Source organism: Elaeis guineensis, chromosome 5 (genome assembly GCF_000442705.2).
Source record: "Elaeis guineensis isolate ETL-2024a chromosome 5, EG11, whole genome shotgun sequence".
NCBI lineage: Eukaryota > Viridiplantae > Streptophyta > Magnoliopsida > Arecales > Arecaceae > Elaeis > Elaeis guineensis.
In genome coordinates, this window is record NC_025997.2 from 15900842 (window position 1) to 15922273 (window position 21432).

General features: G+C 38.8%; 2 protein-coding genes and 1 pseudogene across 2 annotated transcripts; 1 reads left to right on the forward strand and 2 right to left on the reverse strand.

Annotated features, from left to right (window-relative positions):
- The first annotated feature begins 7689 nt into the window (after nucleotides 1–7689).
- Nucleotides 7690–7804, forward strand: LOC114914249 (U6 spliceosomal RNA; annotated as a pseudogene).
- Nucleotides 7805–10991: 3187 nt separating this feature from the next.
- Nucleotides 10992–16399, reverse strand: LOC140858096 (phytochrome B-like). The gene is made up of 3 exons (XM_073257621.1): nucleotides 15634–16399; nucleotides 13171–13464; nucleotides 10992–11641 (listed from the first exon to the last, which is right to left on the reverse strand). The coding sequence occupies exons 1-3, from the start codon at nucleotides 15651–15653 to the stop codon at nucleotides 11422–11424; spliced, it is 534 nt and encodes a 177-aa protein (XP_073113722.1). The 5' UTR covers nucleotides 15654–16399; the 3' UTR covers nucleotides 10992–11421.
- Nucleotides 16400–16609: 210 nt separating this feature from the next.
- Nucleotides 16610–20695, reverse strand: LOC105045005 (phytochrome B). Its single transcript, XM_073257620.1, is given in 6 exon segments — nucleotides 16610–17215; nucleotides 17218–17463; nucleotides 17466–17912; nucleotides 18193–19740; nucleotides 19743–20018; nucleotides 20021–20695. Coding segments are annotated over 6 exon segments (2976 nt in total). The 5' UTR covers nucleotides 20274–20695; the 3' UTR covers nucleotides 16610–17009.
- Between the last annotated feature and the right edge of the window lie 737 nt (nucleotides 20696–21432).

Genomic DNA, 21432 nt, shown 5'->3' on the forward strand with positions numbered 1-21432 from the left:
GAAAATTGAACCTTCATGAAGAGAAGAAAAAGACGGAGAGAGAGAGATGGTGAAAGGAGACAAAGGGTTTGTTGGACTCGGACTAACAACAGCAGAGCAAAGTCGTCGACAAGCTCACCGACCGCATCGAAGGCCACCAGCTCCGGGCCACCCACGTCCAAATGGTTCGCGTTGCTCCCATAAAAGTAATCTATTTTCAATTATTGTTAATTTTAGATCTTTTTCATCTAAGTCAACAAAGAGAAAGGTTAATGACTGAATGTTTGTTTTTTTTTTTTTTTTTTTGTCACACTCCGAGCCCAACATCCGAATCGGATACGTGATGGCCGCACACTCCTTAGAGCAAACCCTAAAGAATATCAAGGCCAAATTAAATCATTACAATCTTATCAACTATAATATTTAATTTCAATAATAATTCATAAAATTTGTATAATTACAATTAACATTCTTTCAATCCTCTGATCAGGTATCAACGGTACTCTATCTATGCATCCGCTCACTCACAAATCCATACCATAGCCAACCATGGACATCTTGTAACTCTAAGAAGAAAAGAAAGATGAAAGGTGTGAGCTTTACAGCCCAGTAAGAATTTTCATATCACATCAATATAATAATATAATCTGAAAATAAAGATAAGCAATAATACATAAAAGCCAATGTTCACTATCCAAAATACTGCAAACATTTATAGATTATCTGTTTTATCAAAAGAGATGCATTATCATATGTTAATAAGTGAAACAATTTTATTCAACGATTATTTCATGTCTTATCTTTCTATTTTCTTCTATTATCATATCATCTTTAATCTTTTTCTTTTTGACTTTGGCTTTGGACTACCAGGATCATGCGACGATCTTTTATTCGGATCGATTTCTGTGATCTTCCTCGATCGAAATATTCATGATCTTTCTCGGATCAAAGTGGCCATGATCTTTCTCGAATCAAATCATTTATGATCTTTCTCGGATCAGATTCTTCCACACATAAGCTTGAGGGGGCTGTCCCAGGCATAAGCTCCTGGCAGGCTATTCCACATGACAAGACCAGTCCAAACCATTTTTTTTTTTTTTTTCATAAATTATAATATTTGACTTCATTAATCAATTTAAATTTTGCAGTGTAATAAATGTGTCATACCCATATAATCATGCTATCAATCACTGATACATATGTATTGATATAACATACTCATGCTTAAAATCACATAAATAGATAATAATGTCTCAGGTATAACAAATTCATCGATCTCAAATCCAACGATGCAAAATCAATGAGATAAAATCAACAGTAAAATAATATATATAATGATGATCATGTACAGAGATTTTACCTTTACCGGTAATGATCCAAGCACAGAAATCAATGTTCTTCTTTGATTTATGAATTTTTTAACAAAATATTCCACTCGATATCATATGTAGACAATCATCTCTTTATAACCTGATCAAATATAAAAATCATAGATGAAGAAAATTATGATAATTGATCTAATAACACAAATCGAGGACCTCTCTTAGGATTAATCAAAATTAGGATTTATCTAAGTATCTGGATCCTCCACTGATCCATAAGACTTCTAGAGAGAGAAAATTCATGAAAGAGAGAAAATTCTAGAGAGAGAAAGTAGAGAGAGAAAGTGGAGAGAGAATCTTCGTATCCTTTAGATGAGGCAATCATGGTCGAGATCATCAAGGTCCTATCAGGATGACTTAATATGAATCAAATGTTATAAATTTCGAATAGGATCAGATTGGATCAGATTTACTGCACGAATTTTGGAGCAATCTCAAATCATCATATTTTTATTTTAAATTTATTCTAGGGTCTGTGATGCAATCAGAGAGAGAGTAGAAAGACCTTAGAGAGATAAAATTCATAAAGAGAGAGAAAAAAGTTTAGAGAGAGAATTTAGAAGAGAAACTGGAGAGAGAAGGTAGAGAGAGGAGAGAGGAAAGAAGGTAAATTCTCTCTTTTTTTTTTTTTCTTTTTCTCTTTCTCTTTTTCTTTTTCTTTTTCTTTTCTTTTTCTTTTTTTTTTCCTTCTTTTTTTTTTCTTTTCCTTCTCCCACAGCTTCCTTTGGGCCAAACAGGGGACCTCACGATCCCCTCGATTTAGTCGGCCAGCCGGCAGTCGATCGGCATGAGACTGGCCGGCGACAAAAGGGTGACGACGGGCGGCTCGGAGGGATCCAAACCGGTGGTCGGCGGTGACCACCGGCGTCGGAAAATCGAAGAAAAATGGGTAAAATAGATGTTTCTTCCGCAACAAAAATCTGATGACTCCGGTCGCCGGCGAGCATGCACATCGGCACAGGAAAGAAAGGGAGAAGAGAGGAAGGAGGAGGAGGCTCACCTTCGACGTCGGTGAGGCTTTCCAATGAAAAATTGGACGGCACAGGTCGGGTCTTCGCGGTGGTTTTCCGGCGATTGCCGCCGACTGGGCTTAGATCTTCGGTGAGAGGGAGAGAGGAGGGTTCTCCTCCTTAAATAGAGCCGGAGGGGGCTCTTTTCGACTCCGATTGGAGCCGGTAATGGAGAAAGAAGATTCCCGTCGGGAGTCTTCTCTCCTTTTTTTTTTTTGTGTTTGGGCTGTGGCTGATTCTGGGCCCAATTGGGCCGGGATATTACATTTTTTAAATCTTTTATTCTCTTATTATTGATATTCCCACTATTTTATTTGATGAACTCTTTGGATACTTGGTGGAGTGCCAAAGTTCTCCTTTATATATATATTATATATATATATATATTATATATATATATATAAAAAAAAAAAAATATATAAGAAAATAGTTGTTGTTGAATTGAACTCAACTGATGTTTATTATTGATACATCCGGGCGCTGGCAACCCAACAATAGCCCCGCATGTGTCACGATGAAAAGTGCCAGCACAGTCACTAAATGGCTACCACTTTTACGACTGTACTGAAGGAGTTTCAAAATTTTCTACTCACTAGATGATGAAAGACTGGCAGCTCCTCCACTCATTGAGATCTATAATCTCAACAAACTCTAGGACGTACAAATCGTTATCCCCTAACAACTTGAGCGCACCTCCATAGCCCTCAAGGGGAAAAATTGGCATGTGTTCTCCTAGGCTACAGGTATCTATCCTCGCCTATAAAATCCAAACTACCCAAGACTCTCCAGGTAAGTGGAGACTTGCTCTTGCATGCCCTTTTCTGGAGACTTGCTCCACATGAATTGGATCCATCTCTTTCACAGAACTCCGAACACTTTCGATTCCATCAGAACATTCTCCTCCCCCATATGGCATCTGCTAGACTTTCACACTCCATCTCAAACTTCACCACACCTCATACGTCACTCCAAATCATCATTAATTTCTTCTTAAGAGTTCAGATCTTTTCTATTTGCTTCCACGGAGAATTGACTTACGCATCAAAAGGTCCACTATCAAAAACCCTTTAATGTGAGGATTTCTTTGTTTTTGATAGTGTTGTAGGACCTAGCTTGCAGGATCGGTCATGAATCGGGCCCCGACATACGTGCCTCTCGAAGGTTTCATCCGGCCATCCGGAGACCACCACATCATCTTTTTGCGACTCCAACTCAACGCCTAGGCCAGATCATCCTCCCGGCAGCAACAATTATATATCTTGGTGTATTTTGTGGCATGGTGTTGTTTGTGTGTTGCAGGTCATGGCATCTCTATCTTCATCTGCTCAAGCTGATTGGAATGCAACGAGATATGAGGTACATTGTCTAACCCACTCAGTTTGTTCTGTTTTAGATTAAGAATAAGATGGATGTATATTAAATTGATCCTTTTTTTCCCACAAATGAAAGGTTTATGACTTAATCCCATCTTCAACAATATTTCTTTTAATTTGATGAACAATTTTTGAAATACAAGGTTTTGAGGGCTTCATGTCAGATGATCCATTTTCTCTTTCTATTTCCATTGAGTGCACAAGAGTTAGCCTGTTACGATTTTTAAGCGTCACTATTACTTTTTATTCCTTTTTCGATGTGGAAATGATGCTGTTTTTTGATATTTTGTTGCTATTTTTGTAAGTTTTTTTAAGATTTAGGAGAAGCTTAAGCTGCTAAGATGCAACAGATGTTTAAAGATATTCTGCTATTTTTCTGAAAGAATAATACCCTACAACCAATCGAATATGCGATACGATCAGATATTTTATGTAATTTATCTTTCAAACTCATGTAATTAACATTGTTATTTAATAAAATAGATATTTGATTCATTATATGCTGCATCTTATTATTATTTTTAAGATTATAATGAACCCCATAGGTTTGGACAATGATTTTAGAGCTGTGATGAGATCATGCCAGTGAGATCTAAATTTTTGATAGCCATGTTCTAAAATATTTTCAGTCATTAGTTCATTGAGTCGGAGAATAATGATACCGGTAAGACTAGCATGTCCTATGTATGCTCAGAGATGAGGATGATTGATCTCACAACCACTTGTGTGGTGACACTAATACAAGAATGTGGGTGCTCATTAGAGAATGAGTTCACTAAATAGACCTATGAGAGAAATCTGATGAAATCTTATTTACATGTCAGCTGATTGTCTGATGAGAGTTGTGTAAGTGATCATGTGATCTAGATCACCGTGGTACCTTGTATACGTGAATCCATGTTTTGGTTTACTTCCTAACTTAGATCTCTGTTCTTGTATGGAGTATTTTTGGATGTGGTGAAGTGTGTATGGAGGTTGTGAGTGATTAATAAGGGATCAGTCACTCCTAACAAGGAGAGCGAACATCCTATGTGATCTCAAAGGTCAATAATTCTGAAAGTCTTTGGCCGAAGCAGAATGATAATTAAAAAGAAATTTCTAATATATCATCAACTGAATCATCATCTTCTGATTGAGATATATATAGATAAGCAATTGGGTTTGACATGATTCCATGTCCACAGCTCATCTGGGATATTATTTGACTGAAAGATTGAATTACATGGTAACTTACCACTGAAGGATATTTTGATAATTTTTATCAAAATTTTAAATCTTTCGGGTAGTCATGACACGTTACTAGATGCCAATCTCACTTATGGGCTCATCAGAATTAAAAGAGTTTAATTCAAAAATTAATTAGAAAGAGTCCTAGTTGATTGGACTCTTGAGCTGACCTAATTTGATCGGATTAGGGTTACGTCAAGAGTCTGCCCACTGCTGACTAGATTTGGAACCCAATGAATCACACACTTTGAAATTTAATCTTGATCTAATTTAATTAGGATTTAATGTAAATATTAGGGGTTAATTTGATTTGCTAGCACATTGTGTTAACCTAAATTCTTAATTAGGTTCAGTTCAAAGTATTTGAGCTAAACTAGACCAGTTGCCTTGACCTAATGGGATTGGGTCTATTTTAATTTGATTCTTAACCAACTTGAAAGTGTTTCAAGTGTGGAAGGAGTCCTCTGCGCCTACCAGGTCTCACACCCAAAAATAATTGCCGCCCCCTCCTTTATCATGTTGAGAAATGGAAGAGTCCTTCTTAATGAAGGATCTTATCCAACTCATCGGTTTCCTTCAGATTTCTATTTATTTCATGCTGATTTTTTAAGATGGATTTATAGGGCGTAGAAGAGAAGGAGTCTTTCTGTGTGAAGGATCTTCTGCACCAAATTAAAGACACGGAAAATTTATTCTCTGCATGATAAGTTGGAGCGCTAAGAGTTGGCGCCCCTTGATCCATCTTCACGTCCCCTCTTAGCCTATTTATATGGGGCATCCTATATAGGCTAAGTACTAAATTTTGGATGAAAACTAGAGCTAATTGGCGTGTGATAAGGAAGAAAAATTTTGAAAAAAAATCTGAGAAAAAGGCAAAGAAAAAATTCATAGGAAAAGTGATAAGAAGGGTGGTGAGAAAATTAGCAAGTGTTGCTAATTTATTCTAGGGTTTGATTTTTCCATATAGTGGAGCCCAAAATCAAATCCTAAGTTATGAGACTTCTGAAGAGAGTTTCTTGGCGTGATTTTGGTGGCAAAATTAAAGGCAACTGAGCATTGGTGCGATCATTCTTCAAGTTCGAAGCTGACAGTGTTCTTATGAAGAAAAGACTGCAGGAGCGCACCGATTAGAAAGGACCTTGGCCAACTTTCGTATGGATCATCGTTGGAGGGCTTCTACTTTAAAGTCTCGTGGAGATCACCATCTTACCATACTGTCCGTTTGAGGAAGTATAAAATTCTAACTCTTTGCATGCTTGTTTTTGTTTTGTTCGACATCTACAAGATGATTCTAGAGTTGGAGATTCGGTTCGATGGTTTTAATTGTTAAAGCTCTCAATATGTATATTTAAAAAATTTTAAAATTCATTTTTTGCTGCGTGATCAGAACCCAACATTTCCACCATTGATTCAAATTGGGAACAATTCTGAGCTTGAACTGAGTGAAGAATTGTCAGAGCTGCCAAAACTAAAATTCTCGGTTGAACTCCAAACTTATGGATCAAATTGTAGGCTGATTTTAGCTAGAATTGAGCTTATATCTCTAGATCGGACCTACCAGAGCTCAGGATTTGAGTTACACTCTTGACTAGTTATTGAAGTTCCATAATCTTGTATTTTAGCAAGTGATAGCACTCACTGAAGTTCTACTACTAAATCCTGTACTTATGTTGTCATTTAACTCCTGGAAGTGTAAAAGGACATCTGCTTGGATGCTGAAGAAGCACTTTGTGCAATGACTACCATTATAATTGAGGTTTGCTTGATTTTGATGACTTCAGAATTCAAATCTCAATAAATTTATTTTCTCTCCACATCTACTCTGATTGCCAACAACTTTCTCTTTTATCTCCAACTAATTGTCAATCGACGTCAAAACCTTGCCACCTTACTTTCCCAAGCTCAAAGTATTCTTAAGTACTCCATCACATCTCTTTTACAAAGTTCTACAGTGGTCTAATCCACATATGCCAGTTACTAATTGGACCATTTTGTTACCACTTCACTCTTATTGTCATTTTAAAGGGGCTTGGGTGGTTGTTTCTGTAGTTTAAGTGTGCTATCCAGTTCTCCAACACTTGGCTATCTGAGGCAACAATTGCTTATGTGTATTCTACTTGTATATAAATCAAGGGTTAATAATGTGGATTGTGATTCATGATGCTTGGTAAGACCTATATTTGCATACTTATCTTGGTAGTTGAAGTATGCTTTTGAATGTACTGCTATCTCAAACTTTTCCTGTACATTTTCTTGGATTGTTGTTTTTGTAATTTAAGTGTAATATCCAGTTTTCTTGGCTGTCTGAAGCAACAATGTTTTATGTATATTCTGCTAGTGTATAAATGAAGGTTAATAATATCAATTGTGATTCAAGTATGCTTGGCAAGACCTATATTTGCATACTTATCTTTGTATTGGAATTATACTTTTGAGATTACTGCTATCCCGAACTTTTCCTGTACATTTTCTGAAGTTAGCTTGTTGGCTTAGGGGCGAAATCTTGTGCTTGTGTTGAGGAGGGTGCTTAAACCTAGGAAATATATAAATTGCTAATGTTTAGCACGGTATGAATTGGTCAGAGATTTGTTAGTTCTGATCTGGGTTATCATATTCCAGTGAGTGTTACATGCACACTCCACCATGTTTCGAAGCTGAGGTGAAGTAGTCCAATTTCTTATGGAGCCTATTGACAATTTTAGGCTGATCTAGCAGAGTGTCTCTCCGGAGACATCTGATAAAATTGGAACGATACAGAGAGATTAGCATGCCCTCTGTGCAAGGATGACATGCACAAATAGAGGATGATCTAGCAGAGGAATACTAAAAGTTTGAGATATTTATTACAACTTGGTTTAGGTAGGGCATAATTGAGAACAGTTGATACAAGAAACATTACCACTTGTGTGAACTTGATTTTTTGGTTGGAATAGAAGATTTGTTTACTAATATAGGTAGACATCACTACATGATCATAAGTTAATCCTAATCTATAGTGTGATCTTGCATCACCAGTCAACATTTTGAGGTCATGCTTGGAAACCATCATGCAAACTGTGATCCCCTGCTGAATTTGTATTTGAGAGTTAAAAATCATGTTCATCCGCAACAACCGAAATTTTTTGAGATGAAGTAGCACCTTTAACATACATCTGACTAGTGGGTCTTAAACAACGATTTCTAGGTTGAGAATGTACATCAAATTGAGATAGATATAAAAGAAAGGCGCTGCTGTGGTGCATTTGAGCCCATTTTTTGAAAATTTTGAAATTTTCATTGGAGGTGGTGGTCTTATGTTTATGCGCAAAATTTTCCAAGATCCTTAAGATGTACATGTATTGGATCTATTTCATGAAGAGTGTATTTTCTTTCATATACTTGATGTTCTCAAACTGATAGTTTGACCTGCTATCTGGGAGAGAGAATGGCCACTATTAAGGATCAATTCTACCATTTGGGAGAAAGAATGAGCATAACGTCAGGACCCCTTTGCTTTCCTATTCTTCTGAGTGGAACTTATAACCTCACTACAGTTCTTCCTGTTATATCCAGTTGGCAAGAAGGTGGCTGAAAGAATTCTGCATGAACACAAAGGCGATGCTGTTGCTGCTATGCGCTATTTAATTCGTCAGATAGCTCAAATCTATCTGTTCCTATCATTAAATTAATGCTGGGAAATTTGTGAAGTTTGGTATTTATTGCTGAAACAACTTGCAAATAACCTGCAAAGATTGCAATTTCACTTTGGTGGTTCACTTATGCCAAACTTTTGCAAGGAAAGCATAATTTTTATACTTCAATGAAAGAGTATATACCATTTAACATCTTAATGGGAGCTTACCAAGAACAGTTACATCATAGATATCTCTTAGCTCTATGGCAACAGGCTGTCTACTTCTTTATACAACTTGTAAGTGCTCCACAGTGCATCCCAATTATGTGCATAGTATGAAATGGAAAGTGATTGTTCTACTATGGACTTGTATTCCTGTAGAATCTACCATGGGATATTTGAAAAGACAGTTGGATCGTGATGGCAAGACTATTCACAAGAAGAATTAAATTGATTAATGATTACAATTGGTTGCGAAGTGCAACTGGTGAGAAACAATGTCTTATGAGCTTCAAGGGTTGCTATGAGGAGCAAGATTGTGTGTTGCAGAATACAAACCTGGGTTGATCATTTGGAGACTCCCAGAGGTGTTTTGATCTTACTAAGGTGGTAATTTGCAGGCACGTTTATTTTTCAGGTACAGGATGCCAAATTTCTCAATTCTTTGACAATCCATGCAGAAAATGAATTATGAGGAATAATTTAAAACATCTATTTTCAAATGGGTTCAGAGAAAAATTATTTTCATATGGTTATCTTGTTCCTTTTCCTTTAGAAATTTTAGTTCAAATTGTCAATGGTACCATCAGGGTTCATCTCTCTGGCTTCTGGCTTCGTGGTTTCTGTGATTTGAATACTTCAATCATGGCCATCTCTATGATCAAGTCTACATGAAGAACTAGGTAACTTGTATGTTATGGTTTTGAAAAATCTGTCTATTGTTGTACTTTCTTCCTTTTTGTTTCTATAACTGCTCTGCAGAAGTTTCCAATTCATTTAAAGGGATTAATGATGTTTTGCCTTCATTTTATTTAATGCTTTTCATCATTTTGTCATCCTTGTGTTTAACTGTTGATGGCCTTCTTTACTCAAAAAAAAAAACTGTTGATGGGCTTTTTGGACTGGTAGTAGGTGGTCCAGAAGAATACTCCTTTTCCATTTACGTTCTTTATGCTTTCAGCCGTCTCTTCAATGTTATCCATACATTGGCTCTGTAGTTGGATGCTGAAACAGAATCAGCTTGTTCGACTTCTACATGCTGTGTCCTCAAGATAATATTTGCTGCTGCTGGCAAGCTATTTAAGTTTCGTGTCTCCTGGATCATGCATTCAGGCATCTCCCTTTGCATTCCCATGCCACAAAAAGTTGAATTATTTGATGGGAACAGTGGGGTCAAAACATAGATCTTCATAGCAGATGTTCGTTATTTATCACTGATAGAGACAATCCATTGGGTGAAGGACACTGTTTTTCTTGTAACTAGATTCGGACATGCATGATGAGCGTCATTATGGACGGGGAAAACATAAAGATGGTAGGGGTTAGCTAGCTGGCGCATGGCATGCATATAGAGAGCAAGGGTAACAGTCCCTTTTTTTTTTAAATTCCAAGCAATAGTGAGATTCTAAAGATTTAATAAAAGGCAATTCAGCTCTACAGTCTACCTGCAGGTTAGCAATTTAGTTTTAAAAGCTGGGAAAAGAACAGTCCAGCAATAAAAGCTGAGCACCTTGTACTAAGCTGCAAGCATCTAACGGTATAATCCAGCTAAACTAAAGTGGAGAATGAATGCCAAATCCCTCTTGGAAGGACTTCAGGGTAACCATCTCATGAAATCTCGTTGCTTTGACAATAAGGTAATAATTGATTGCAAAATATCCAACTTATATCTGGAAGTGCACTTGCTTTTGTCCCATAATAATCCCCACAGAAGGCAACATAATTCGCCACAAAAAGCAGCAGAAGACACCATCATTTTTCTCTTTCATTTTTTTCTTACACATCCAGGCCTTTTTGCCGGAGCAACAGCAAATTGCAGCCTTGTATCTCCTGAATCCAAGATCTGCACCGTTTAAACAATGATAATTTATGCCATCAAAAAATGCTTTCAAATGGTTAATCAATATCTGGATACCATTCAAAAGATGGAGCACTTTCAAGAAATTATTTTATAGATCCATCAGTAATCAGTAATAATGATTATTTCATTTACTAATAATTCTTGCCATCTCGTTGACTCATAAGCAACATCAAAAGCTTTCTGTGGATCAAAATTTGACACCAATGTATATTCACCAACACCAGTTCTACGAGGTTCCCAAGTTCAAGCCACAATGACAGGCATGCTTCCTAGCTGAAAGCATCCTTATCAGGGAAAATTCTCTATTAAGACTATAAAGATAGAACCTTAAAAGCAATTGAAACTTTCCATAGCAATTCATTCATTTAGAGCGTCAGACTTACATACAATAGATGAAGCCATCGGAAGCTCCAATAGCATCAAGCAAACAACAACAGGGGACACATTTTCACGTTGCCATGGCCCCTATGTGCTTTATGAGGCTAACAAACAAGATCACGGGCATGCTCCTAATAAACTGGGGAAAAGCATGCACAAGATTAGGAAAATAATTTCTCATGCAACATCACTGACCATAAGTGTCCCAGTTGTCTAATGAAGTTCTCGATGTGACTTGAGAGTTTCCGAGCAGTAATTCAGATGTCCCTCAGTTTTGGGATAGCTAATCAAGTATAGAACCAGGGCACCAAGCACCATTTACTACAGCTGCAGCTTAGCATAATATCAGTTCGGTGAGAATTACATGTCTCTGACTGGATTAGTTCCCTCTGCTTTCACCTTTATGACAAATGGGAAGCTCCATGAAGATGAGGAAGTAACATCTCTCTGACTCCCTGATATACTGGACTTCCCCTTTCATCAGTTTTAGGATCTTCCGGCATATGCTCAGACCAAGGCCTTCCTGGGTCACCCACCTGGAGTTATGGAACATATCTTGCACAAGTTCTGGTGGAAGGCCATCACCAGGGCAAACAATCCTACATCATAAAAAACCAATGCTTGATCAGCAAATAGAAGAAAAAAAAAGCAAACAGCAGAAGACAAAATTATTGAAGTGAAAACAGGCTTAAATTTTAAGATATATAGGATATTACAGGACACGCAAAATAACTTATACTGGTATAGCTTCCTTCTGATGGGTGATAGGAAAGGACATAAAAGAACAGCTAGGGCAATACACATAATGATGTCTGACCGGAAATATGCAAAATTGCAGTGGAAATAATAGGATGGTTTCTACCCCAATTTCAGTTTATGTGAAAACATGTATAATATTAGAAAATGCAGAGATTATTTTTGAAAATTAGCTGTGTGTGTTAATTGTTTTGAGTTTTTTATAAGCTTTTAGTCTACAAGGTTTTCAAATTTTGATTGAACAGGTTATGCTTTATGTTCACTACTTAAAAAATATCAACATCATTAGAATAAGTTTGAAAATAAGTTTCGGTGCCATAAATCATTCTCCACAACAAGTAGAAATCCAGAGGAAATTTTCTGGAATACCTATCAATTTCTTAGTGACACATCACAAAATGTTCTCTATTTTCCAGCACAACTTTCTTTCAGTATTTTCTTTAAATCACTTTTATGTGACTAGAAGATGTATTGCTATTACATGCTCAATACACCAAGGACAGTTTGATCATGGAACCTCACAACAAACAAATAGGACTCAGAGATTTCATAATTGAGATGTTCTAGTGTATCGAATGAAAGTACAACAAAAATCAATAGCATGCATGGAAACCATGGATCATGGTCAGCTAAATTCAGCAATGGCTATTCAGATAAGTTGCTTAAATTCCAGCATTAGATCACAAAAAATAATAATAATAAGGATTGGAAGCACCTGTATGCACACACAAACTTGCCAGCATTTATAAAAAATATAAACAAATGTCATATCTATCATGATATCAATCCACCTAAAAGATAGGAAACAGAGAATTCAGGTTAACAAGAATTCAATTTTTTTTTAAAAAAAATCATGAGTACATAGAATAAGCAGAGAGCAAACAATTCCTTGATTCACCACACTTTTCTAACCTTTTTTGTCTGAAGGATCATTTGATCCATAGCTTCTGATACAATATATAATTAAAAAAACCTGGTTAAGAAAGCAATAGATGAAGTAGGACCTACATATGCTTGCTCTTAGAGTTTTAGTTCTAAAAGAGGAAAAGGAAAAGAAGTTTCATTGCTATGAGATTTATATTAGCTATCATTCTTGCTATAGGATAGGGGGAAGTTTGAAGATCATGTTCTTGGGATATGTATCAATGCATGAAATGATCACAGTAAAAGATTGTGAGTCTCACAACTATCAGATAAGCCATATGTGTCAATAAGCACGAAAGTATTCAGGATATCCCAATGCAAGCCTTATTGTCATATGCATGCTATTATACTGATTTTATGTTATACAAACAATTAAACATTTGGTCTTCTAAAGGTAACAAATAGCAATTCTACTTCTACAGTTCTACAAACTAAATAGCTAGCAGACCTGAATTGGAAAAGCACCACTTCTGTTCCATCAGAATTCTGCTTCAAACTTGGCTTCACTTGGATCTCCACCCACCCATCTGGAGATGGTGCATGCCGTACCATGTTCAGCAAAAAGTCGGCCAAGACTTGCTGAATTCTAACTTGGTCTCCACATACAGAAATTATTTTTACTTCTTCAGGAATATCCCGAATTAATTGTAAACCTCTTTCTCTCAGCAAAATCATCACTTGACTAACAACAGCATTTATAATGCTTCCAAGCAGAAATTCACCTTCATCGAGGATCAACAAGCTAGTATCATAAAGACAACATTAGTCCATGTATGCAAAATAGGAAGCTAGTAACAGTACAAAGCATGGATAAGGTGACGTAAAATCATGGCCATAACATAATCTATGCAAACATGAGATGTGGAAATAGAATTAAATATTAAAAATACCTATATAAGGAGAAAGAAATAACCAAAGATATATGATATAAAAGCTTATCATGATATGACCTATTATAATGTAATCTACATACACACTGAGTTATAATTTAAGTGTGGTGGAGCTTTCATCTCAGGACTTTCATGACATGCCTGCAATTCCAGGTATTTACATACATTTACATATAGACACTTGCATTCATAATTTCATATACATATATGAAACTGCAGATACTGTTTAGACACATGAATATGGTTACATAATGTGATGATGCTTAAATTGGTTGTAGAAATTGGTGCTTCACAAGGATAATTAATTATTGAGTAATAGATGTATGTAGTTGTCTAGGGGAAGCTTGGAGTGCAAACTCCCTAATTGCATTGGCTCAAAATACATAGCCCATAAAGTTGGCTCTTCTCTTGCCTGACAGTTGCCTCAGCTGGGAATCTTGCATTAATTCAGAGGGCTGATGTCAGGTTGAGAGTGAACTTAAACATCCTCTTGCATAAAGGTTGTGTTCACCAGGAAGTGGGCTCTAATTAAAGGTTGGCACCAAGTCAAGAAACAATTAAAATTTGCAAAACATCTAAAACTTACATGATACTCGGTTCAAGCATGCATCCTCTGTTTTTTGGCCCCCCAATTGGTTGGGGGAGGGGGCAAAGAAGAAGATCAAAGTTAAAAATGACATATTCTCTGCCTGATCTAATCACAATAGATTAGTCTATTAGATAAGAACACATGTAGTTTGCCTAAGTATTGAACTCCCACAAACTCTTGTCACAGACTTGATAACTCTTCCACCAACACTACACTGTATCCAAAAATTTAGAAAATGTTTTAGCCAAACCACATGCTGGGATGGTTCAGTAGTTTTGACTGGTTTCCACCAGAGATTTGGTACCAGGAGTGATGCCTTTGTATCGGCCACAAACCGCTATGTTGGGGTTTGGGTGGGGGAGGAGGGGTTTTGGGTTGAACACGAAGGCTTCTCCAAAATAGCTTCCAAAACACACCACTGTTGTTCAAAAAATGTTATACGCATTCTTTATTCACTTGTTAATTCAGTTATACAAGTAGGCTTTCTAATCTTGACAACCTTAAATATTATTATAAGTTCACAGATTTAAAAAAAGTTATATATTTGAATCAATAATGCACTGGTATAATTTTCCAATGTATTTTTATGATGCACTATGTGAAATTATGTATTACACGATAAATTTCATGTGAAATAGCAATGAACAAGCTTTGAATAGACATGGAAATGCAATCTTAATAATATCAAATTCATGTTGGTACAACTCATTACTTATTTTACTAAACTTCATTACTTATTTTAGTAACTTTGGACTTTCAATCCAAAGACAAATACTTAAATTTGGGGTAAGATCACCTTGTGAAAGTGAGACCAAGGCATATCAACAACTTTAGTGGTACTGCAAAAGATGCTTCAAGCATTCAAATCAACAAACTTACCAACTTTCACATAAAATCGACCTTAAATAATTTTTTATAAAAAAGGAAAAAATTTAAAAATGGAGCCCAAAATAGGCCATATTGGCCGTCACTACTTGTGCTGATCGATATATAGTGTTGGTAGGATACGTACCCTATCGGCAAGGGGACACTATGCCCCATATCACAATATTTTAATCCTTGATTTCAACTTAAACAAGTTGGATGCGGAGAGAAAATTGACTTGTCTATAACATATAAAAATAACATACACAATAGTATACAATATGGATAAGAATTTTAAAAAAATAATCTAGCACAACAAAGAAAACTTCAAAATTACATGAAGCATGTGGATTATGAAATTTGTTTACACTCTGAATTTTGACACAAATGGCTAGTTAATTGATTGTCTGATGATATGGACTTAGGGAGTTACCTTACCTATCAAATAATTATTAATAGGCAGTATTGATAGAATATCAATTTCATTTATAACCATGTTTAGTGAACAAAATCATACTGGTTAAGTTTACCAAGATATGATGTGAAACACAATTAGACAGGTAAATACCTGTTAAAAGCAATTGACATCCACAAAACTTCTCATCTTTAGCCACTACTTTACACTAACTCCTGAAAGCCAAGTTAAACATTAACCTTCCAAAGATCAAAGTGCAATGATCCTCTAGAAATGTCATTTCACTAAGCATACCGAAACTTTTCAGCATTGTACATGAACCTAATTTTCACTTGATCCTGCATCTGTAGGCCTTTAGCATCAATTTGATTGGCATGTACTTGGGCAACCCCTTAAGCCCCATATCTTAAGTTTTGACCAAGCTAATGTGATAGTATGCCATAGACCCATGGCAACTAATGCAAGTTTGAGATACTTAAAGAATAATGTAACTATAAGATAAAAAGGCATATACATTGTACTCTGTGCATATTTAAGAACACACAAATATTAATTACATGTTACATGACCATGAACACTAATTGTAATTACGTAAAGACCTGTGCATCCTTACAAACAACAAAACATTTTATGAAAAAATATTAAATTTAACAGCTAAGGAGACAGTGGCCACAACATTTGTTCTGCCTTGTAACTGTTCGAGGACCGTTTCTCATCAAGTGAATTTCCAAAATTGATGCTGGATTCAATAGTCAATGCGAGAAATGATTCCAACTAGCTTTTTTTAGTCTTTTTTTTTTTTTTGACAGTAGGTACAAGTGACCTTTTCCAAAGTCAATCACCTCCAAGTGATCATATGCAATGTCTTTGAGCTGTTTGTCAAAAGCAAATTAAATATTAAGCAGGCCATTGTTATTTGTCATTTTCCAACCTATTCGTTCTGTACCTAAGTTTTGCTGTGTATTTCCACTGCAAAATCTTGATGGTTTGCATGTTATCATTTCAGTTTTGATCAGCCTAGAGAGAATAATTCCACTTAGTTTTGATTATGTTTTCTCTTTATTAGATTTTTTTTTTTTTTTTTTTTTTTTTTTTTTTTTTTTTTTTTTTTTTTATGTATTTATTTTGATTATGTTTTGCCTCTCTTGACTTTCTTCCCAATGTTTTTCAGTCGGACTCTCTTTCCAATGTTCAGAGTTAACAACTGAGTTCTACTGGTTACTTTCAGACATAAAACTGAGCGCTGGGATAATGTGTGATGCTCATGGCTTTGAAGTAAGAAACATTTTTGAGCATTTCTATGAAGAATGGTATGAAACAAAATCAAGAAACATATCTGGTTTGCCTATCATAACTAACATCCCAACATCAATTGTTTAAACAAAATGAGTTTGCCATACTGTTTTCCAGATGGTCTTATTGAACTAATATGGAGGAAAATCAGCATGCCCAGGCTGTACTGAGAACAAAACAAATCAGTGCCCTCTTCAAGTTCTCTCGATGTCATTATATCAATATAGTTCTGTAATTTATCCATATCCGGTAGAATAAAAACATGGAAATAAAAAATTGTAAAATGGACAGAGTACAGCATACTTTCCAAATTGAAGTGGAAAAAAATACTTACCCATCTCAATACTTTGTAGGTTCACATCCTTTATGATCTTCATCATCTGTCTCTCACATGAAGCACTAGTTTCAAGGAACTGCTTCTGATCATCAGTTAAGTCGTCATCTCCAACAGTGAGTTTGTGAATTGAATACCACTAAGTGGATTTTTCATCTCTTGGCAAATGTAAACCAGTTCTTTCATTCTTGCATAGCATTTCTTTTCCTGCTGCCTCTGGATTTCAAGAGCTTGCTGCAGTTCAGGGCTAGCTATCTGCAAGAAGCAAAAGGCTCCAATTATCTGGCCGTCCATATTACTTCTTGTGTGTGCTGTCAGAAGCGCCTGTACAAATTTGCCATTCTTGTCAAAGAATGCAAAGGGAATTTGTCTGATTCATGTCCTCCAATGGCATTGTGAAGGACAATCATGAATTTTGTAAGAGCATTCGGACCCTTGAGTCGACAGCAGCTGCCAAAAGCTTCACCAACCACAAGCTTTCCAATCATTTCCCCTCTTGACCAACCAGTAAGCTTTTCCATTGCTGTGTTCCACTCTGAGCAACACGTGTTCTCGTCCGAAGCAAATATGGGGGGAATTAGAGGGTTAGGACTATGTATGATAGCCTTATAATCACCTTGTATGTGAATGAATTTATCCATGACCACTTTCTCTCCAGTAACATCCTGGCCAACAAAACACACACCTACAATATTATTTGTGTAGTCTCTACTAGAACAAGCATTTACTATGACATAAATAGCATTCTTTGATTGTTGCAAGCCAAAAGTCTTCAGCTTTAGCTCCACATTCTTATCTTCTTCACCTGCATGATTTGAATTTAGTGAATGATTATTCTCCAAATCAAATACATTTCCATCTTGGACCTGTCAAATCATGGTGTTGCATTCCATAATAGACTATATTATGGAATTACACCTAAATTCAGACTTATAGACTGTAGTTCCAGGCAAGCTTCCATTTACTTATTTTATCAGAGAGCACATATCTCCAACAAGAAGACAACAAACATCGCTGCTACAGCCCCCAACTATTAGTATAAATAATAAATAAATATGCATAAGGAGGAAAAAAAGGAACTGTACCTCTCAAGGCCCGGCAGAGAAGCTCATCGACAACATCCGCTGACTCCTTGAAGACAAGATCCTTAACCAGTGATTTACCCATAGCTTCCTCCACTGGGAGCCCTGTCAATTCAGCAATCTTCGCATTCCAACCATTGATACGTCCATCTGCGTCAACTGCAAAGATGGGAGCAGTTGCCGTCTCTATCAACCTTACCATCTCCCGTGCAACCGAGCTGAGCTCATCTATCCCTTGCAACTCCAGGTCCCCAAATTGACCATTGATGATTGCCTTTGAATTGCTGGTCCCCTCCGCTGCTTCCCGAAAAGAATCCCTCAGGATGAGCTGCAACGAATGTATGGCATCCATCTCCGCATTCTCCCATGGCAAGCTCCTGCTCTTAACCACTTCCAAGAATGCCTTAAACGATGACCGAGGGTGCATCCTCTGCCCATCATCCTTGTCCTCCGGGTGATGCTTCGCACCACCCCACTTGATCTCCTTCGCTGTATGTGACCTGAACCAAAACAAAAAGTCTCTTGGAGTGATATAGGCAACAGCCATCCCACAGACCGCGTCCCCGAGCGCCGCCGCGCCTGGATAGCCAGCATCCGCCAAACTGTCGGTGCTCAGCCCCGTCGAGTCCCCATGACAAGCCAACAGCCATTCCACTATATCCTTTATCTGAGCTTCCGTCGGAGTGACACCGACCGGCCAGTACTTCCCCCGGTAGTAGAGGGCAGCTCCGTCGCACTTCACCAAGTCCATTATGCTGGGGCTCTGGGTGACGATTCCGGTCGGCGATTCGCGGAGGAGCATATCGCAGAGCAGGGTCTGGGTCCTGAGGATGTGCTTCTCGGATAATTGCGCTGCCAATTGGAGCTCCATGTTCAGCTGGAGGCCGAAGGCCTGCATGAGGAACTCGCAGGCATAGCGGAGTGGAAAGGGGATGGAGCGAGGGGAGGTGTGGTGGCAGACGACGAGGCCCCAGAGCTTCATGGCGTTGCGGTTGATGCCGTCGTCGTCGCCGCTGCTGTTGATGACGACGGCCAAGGCAAGGGAGGCGACGGAGCCCATGTTGGCCATGTACTGAGAGTGGCAGCCGTGCGGCGCCCGGAGGGTGGAGCCCACGAGGCAGAGCGGCTGCATCAAGCTCTCGTCTTGAATCACCCGGACGGGGGTGGCGTTGCAGTCGACGATCATCCGGACGCGGTTCTGCTTGAAGAGGAAGCGGGAGGCCTGGGGGATGTCGGTGGCCGGGTAGTGGAGGCCGAGGTAGGGCTCGAGGTCGTCGCGGCGGCTCTCGGAGACGACCTCCCCGTGCTCGTCCTCGTGGAACTTGTACACCATGACGCGGTCGTATCCGGTGAGCTCGCGGACGTGGTCGACGACGGTGTCGCAGAGAAGTTTGATGTCGCCGCCGGGGAGCGACTGGAGGCGGGAAATTGCCCGGACGGCGAGCTTCTGGGACTGGACGGCGCCGGCGATGGAGAGAGCAGGGTCCTCGGTGCGCGCAGGTTCGAGATCGATGACGATTCCGACATCGATTCTGTGAAGGATGGCGTAGAAGGCTTGCCGGAGGCGCGGGAGTGGATCCATAGGGGGTTGAGGAGGGTGATCTCGCGTGCAGCGGCGGCGCGGTCGAGGAGAAGGGCGGAGGAGGGGGTGAAGAGGGAGCGGACGTCGGAGCCGAGGGCGAGGCGGCGGTGAGGGGAGGAGGTGTCGAGGGAGGGGACGGACTGGGGGAGGTCGAGGAGGTCGGGGGCGTTCTCGGAGAAAGCAAGGAGGCGGAAGGAGGGCTCGTCGACGGCAAGGGTAGCGCCGAAGGGCTGGATATTTCCGCCCGCTGGATCTTGGAGAGGTACGCCGTGATCTGCTGCTCCGGGACCGACTGCGACGGCGTCGCCGTGCGCACCGACTGGGAGTAATTGAAGGACTTGCCGGACTCCCCGGACTGCTCGAAGACCGCGTGGAGTCGGGCGTCCATGGTGTACTGGGCGATCGCCTTACTCACCGACTCCGACGGATGCGAAGAGCCGCCGCCGCCGGCCCGGATGTTGCTCGCGCCGGAAGACTGCGTCGGCCGGCTACCGGACGCCATCTTCTACTTGACTTTAGAATTATTTATTACTGATGGGGTTATTTTTTTTGTGGCCTTTAAGTTTCGATTGGAACAAAGAAAAAAGGGTTGGAGATACTTGAGATGCTACTGGGGCAGGTGGAGACTGGGAATTGGAGAAAATTGGGTATCAGCTTCTTTGACTTGGGCAGGCATAGAACAAGAGGGAGGGAGAAGAGAGGAACAGTGGCTTCGTCCGCCTTATATTACTTTCGTGCGAGGGGTTCTGCTGTGCTCTGCTACCGCCTTCTGCAGCAGCGGAATAGAAGGAAGAGAAGAAGGGACGAGAAGATCGGGAGGATGACCGCTGGCTATTGGCTTCATTTTGAGAAACTTTGAGTTGAGGAAGGAGGGCTTGGAGAGGGTTTGGGACGCGGGGATATGAGGCCTCAAAAATAAAGAAAAACAAACAAAACGGTACTTGTTGACAAATTATAGGTGGCGGTGGATGTGGCATGCGGGGGAATCTGGAACCTCCATCATCGCCACCATCCTTTACATCAACTCCTATGAATTAGAAGCATCGTCGTAAGTACTGTTTTTTTTTTTTCCCTTTTTTTTATGGAAAAATAAGAACCTTTTTAAACTTGAATTAGAAGTAGGTTAGTAATTTAATCAACAGATAGGTTTGCCAATAATGAGAACAAAATCTAGCAAGAGATGCCATGCTTCTGGATGCTGATATCGCCAAATTGCATAACTTTGCCTGTGTGGCACCAGGTCCTAAGACAGAATGATCTAAGCAGCTGGAACTAAATATGGTTTGACTGAATCCGGTTGACTTATAAGATTGACTATTTTATAGTTCTACTCGTCCACAAAGCATGAACGGGTTCCTTTTTTCAAAAAAGAAAAGAACAAACTTAATTCTTCTGTGCTCCCGAGGTTCGTAGGACGTTCCAAGCTAGCATAGTCGCATACCAACACTATTCTTTCTTGTGCACCACAGCTATTTTCTTTAAGGCCGTGTCGTAAGTAACGTATCGGTTAGCATTCCGGAATCCCTGGAACATTAAAATATGGATAAAATAGTGCATATTTTGTCCTTTCTTCCATTATATTATACTTTCTTTGAGGCTGTGTCTTAAGTAACGTATCGGATAGCATTCCGAAATCCCTGGAACATTAAAAAAATGGATAA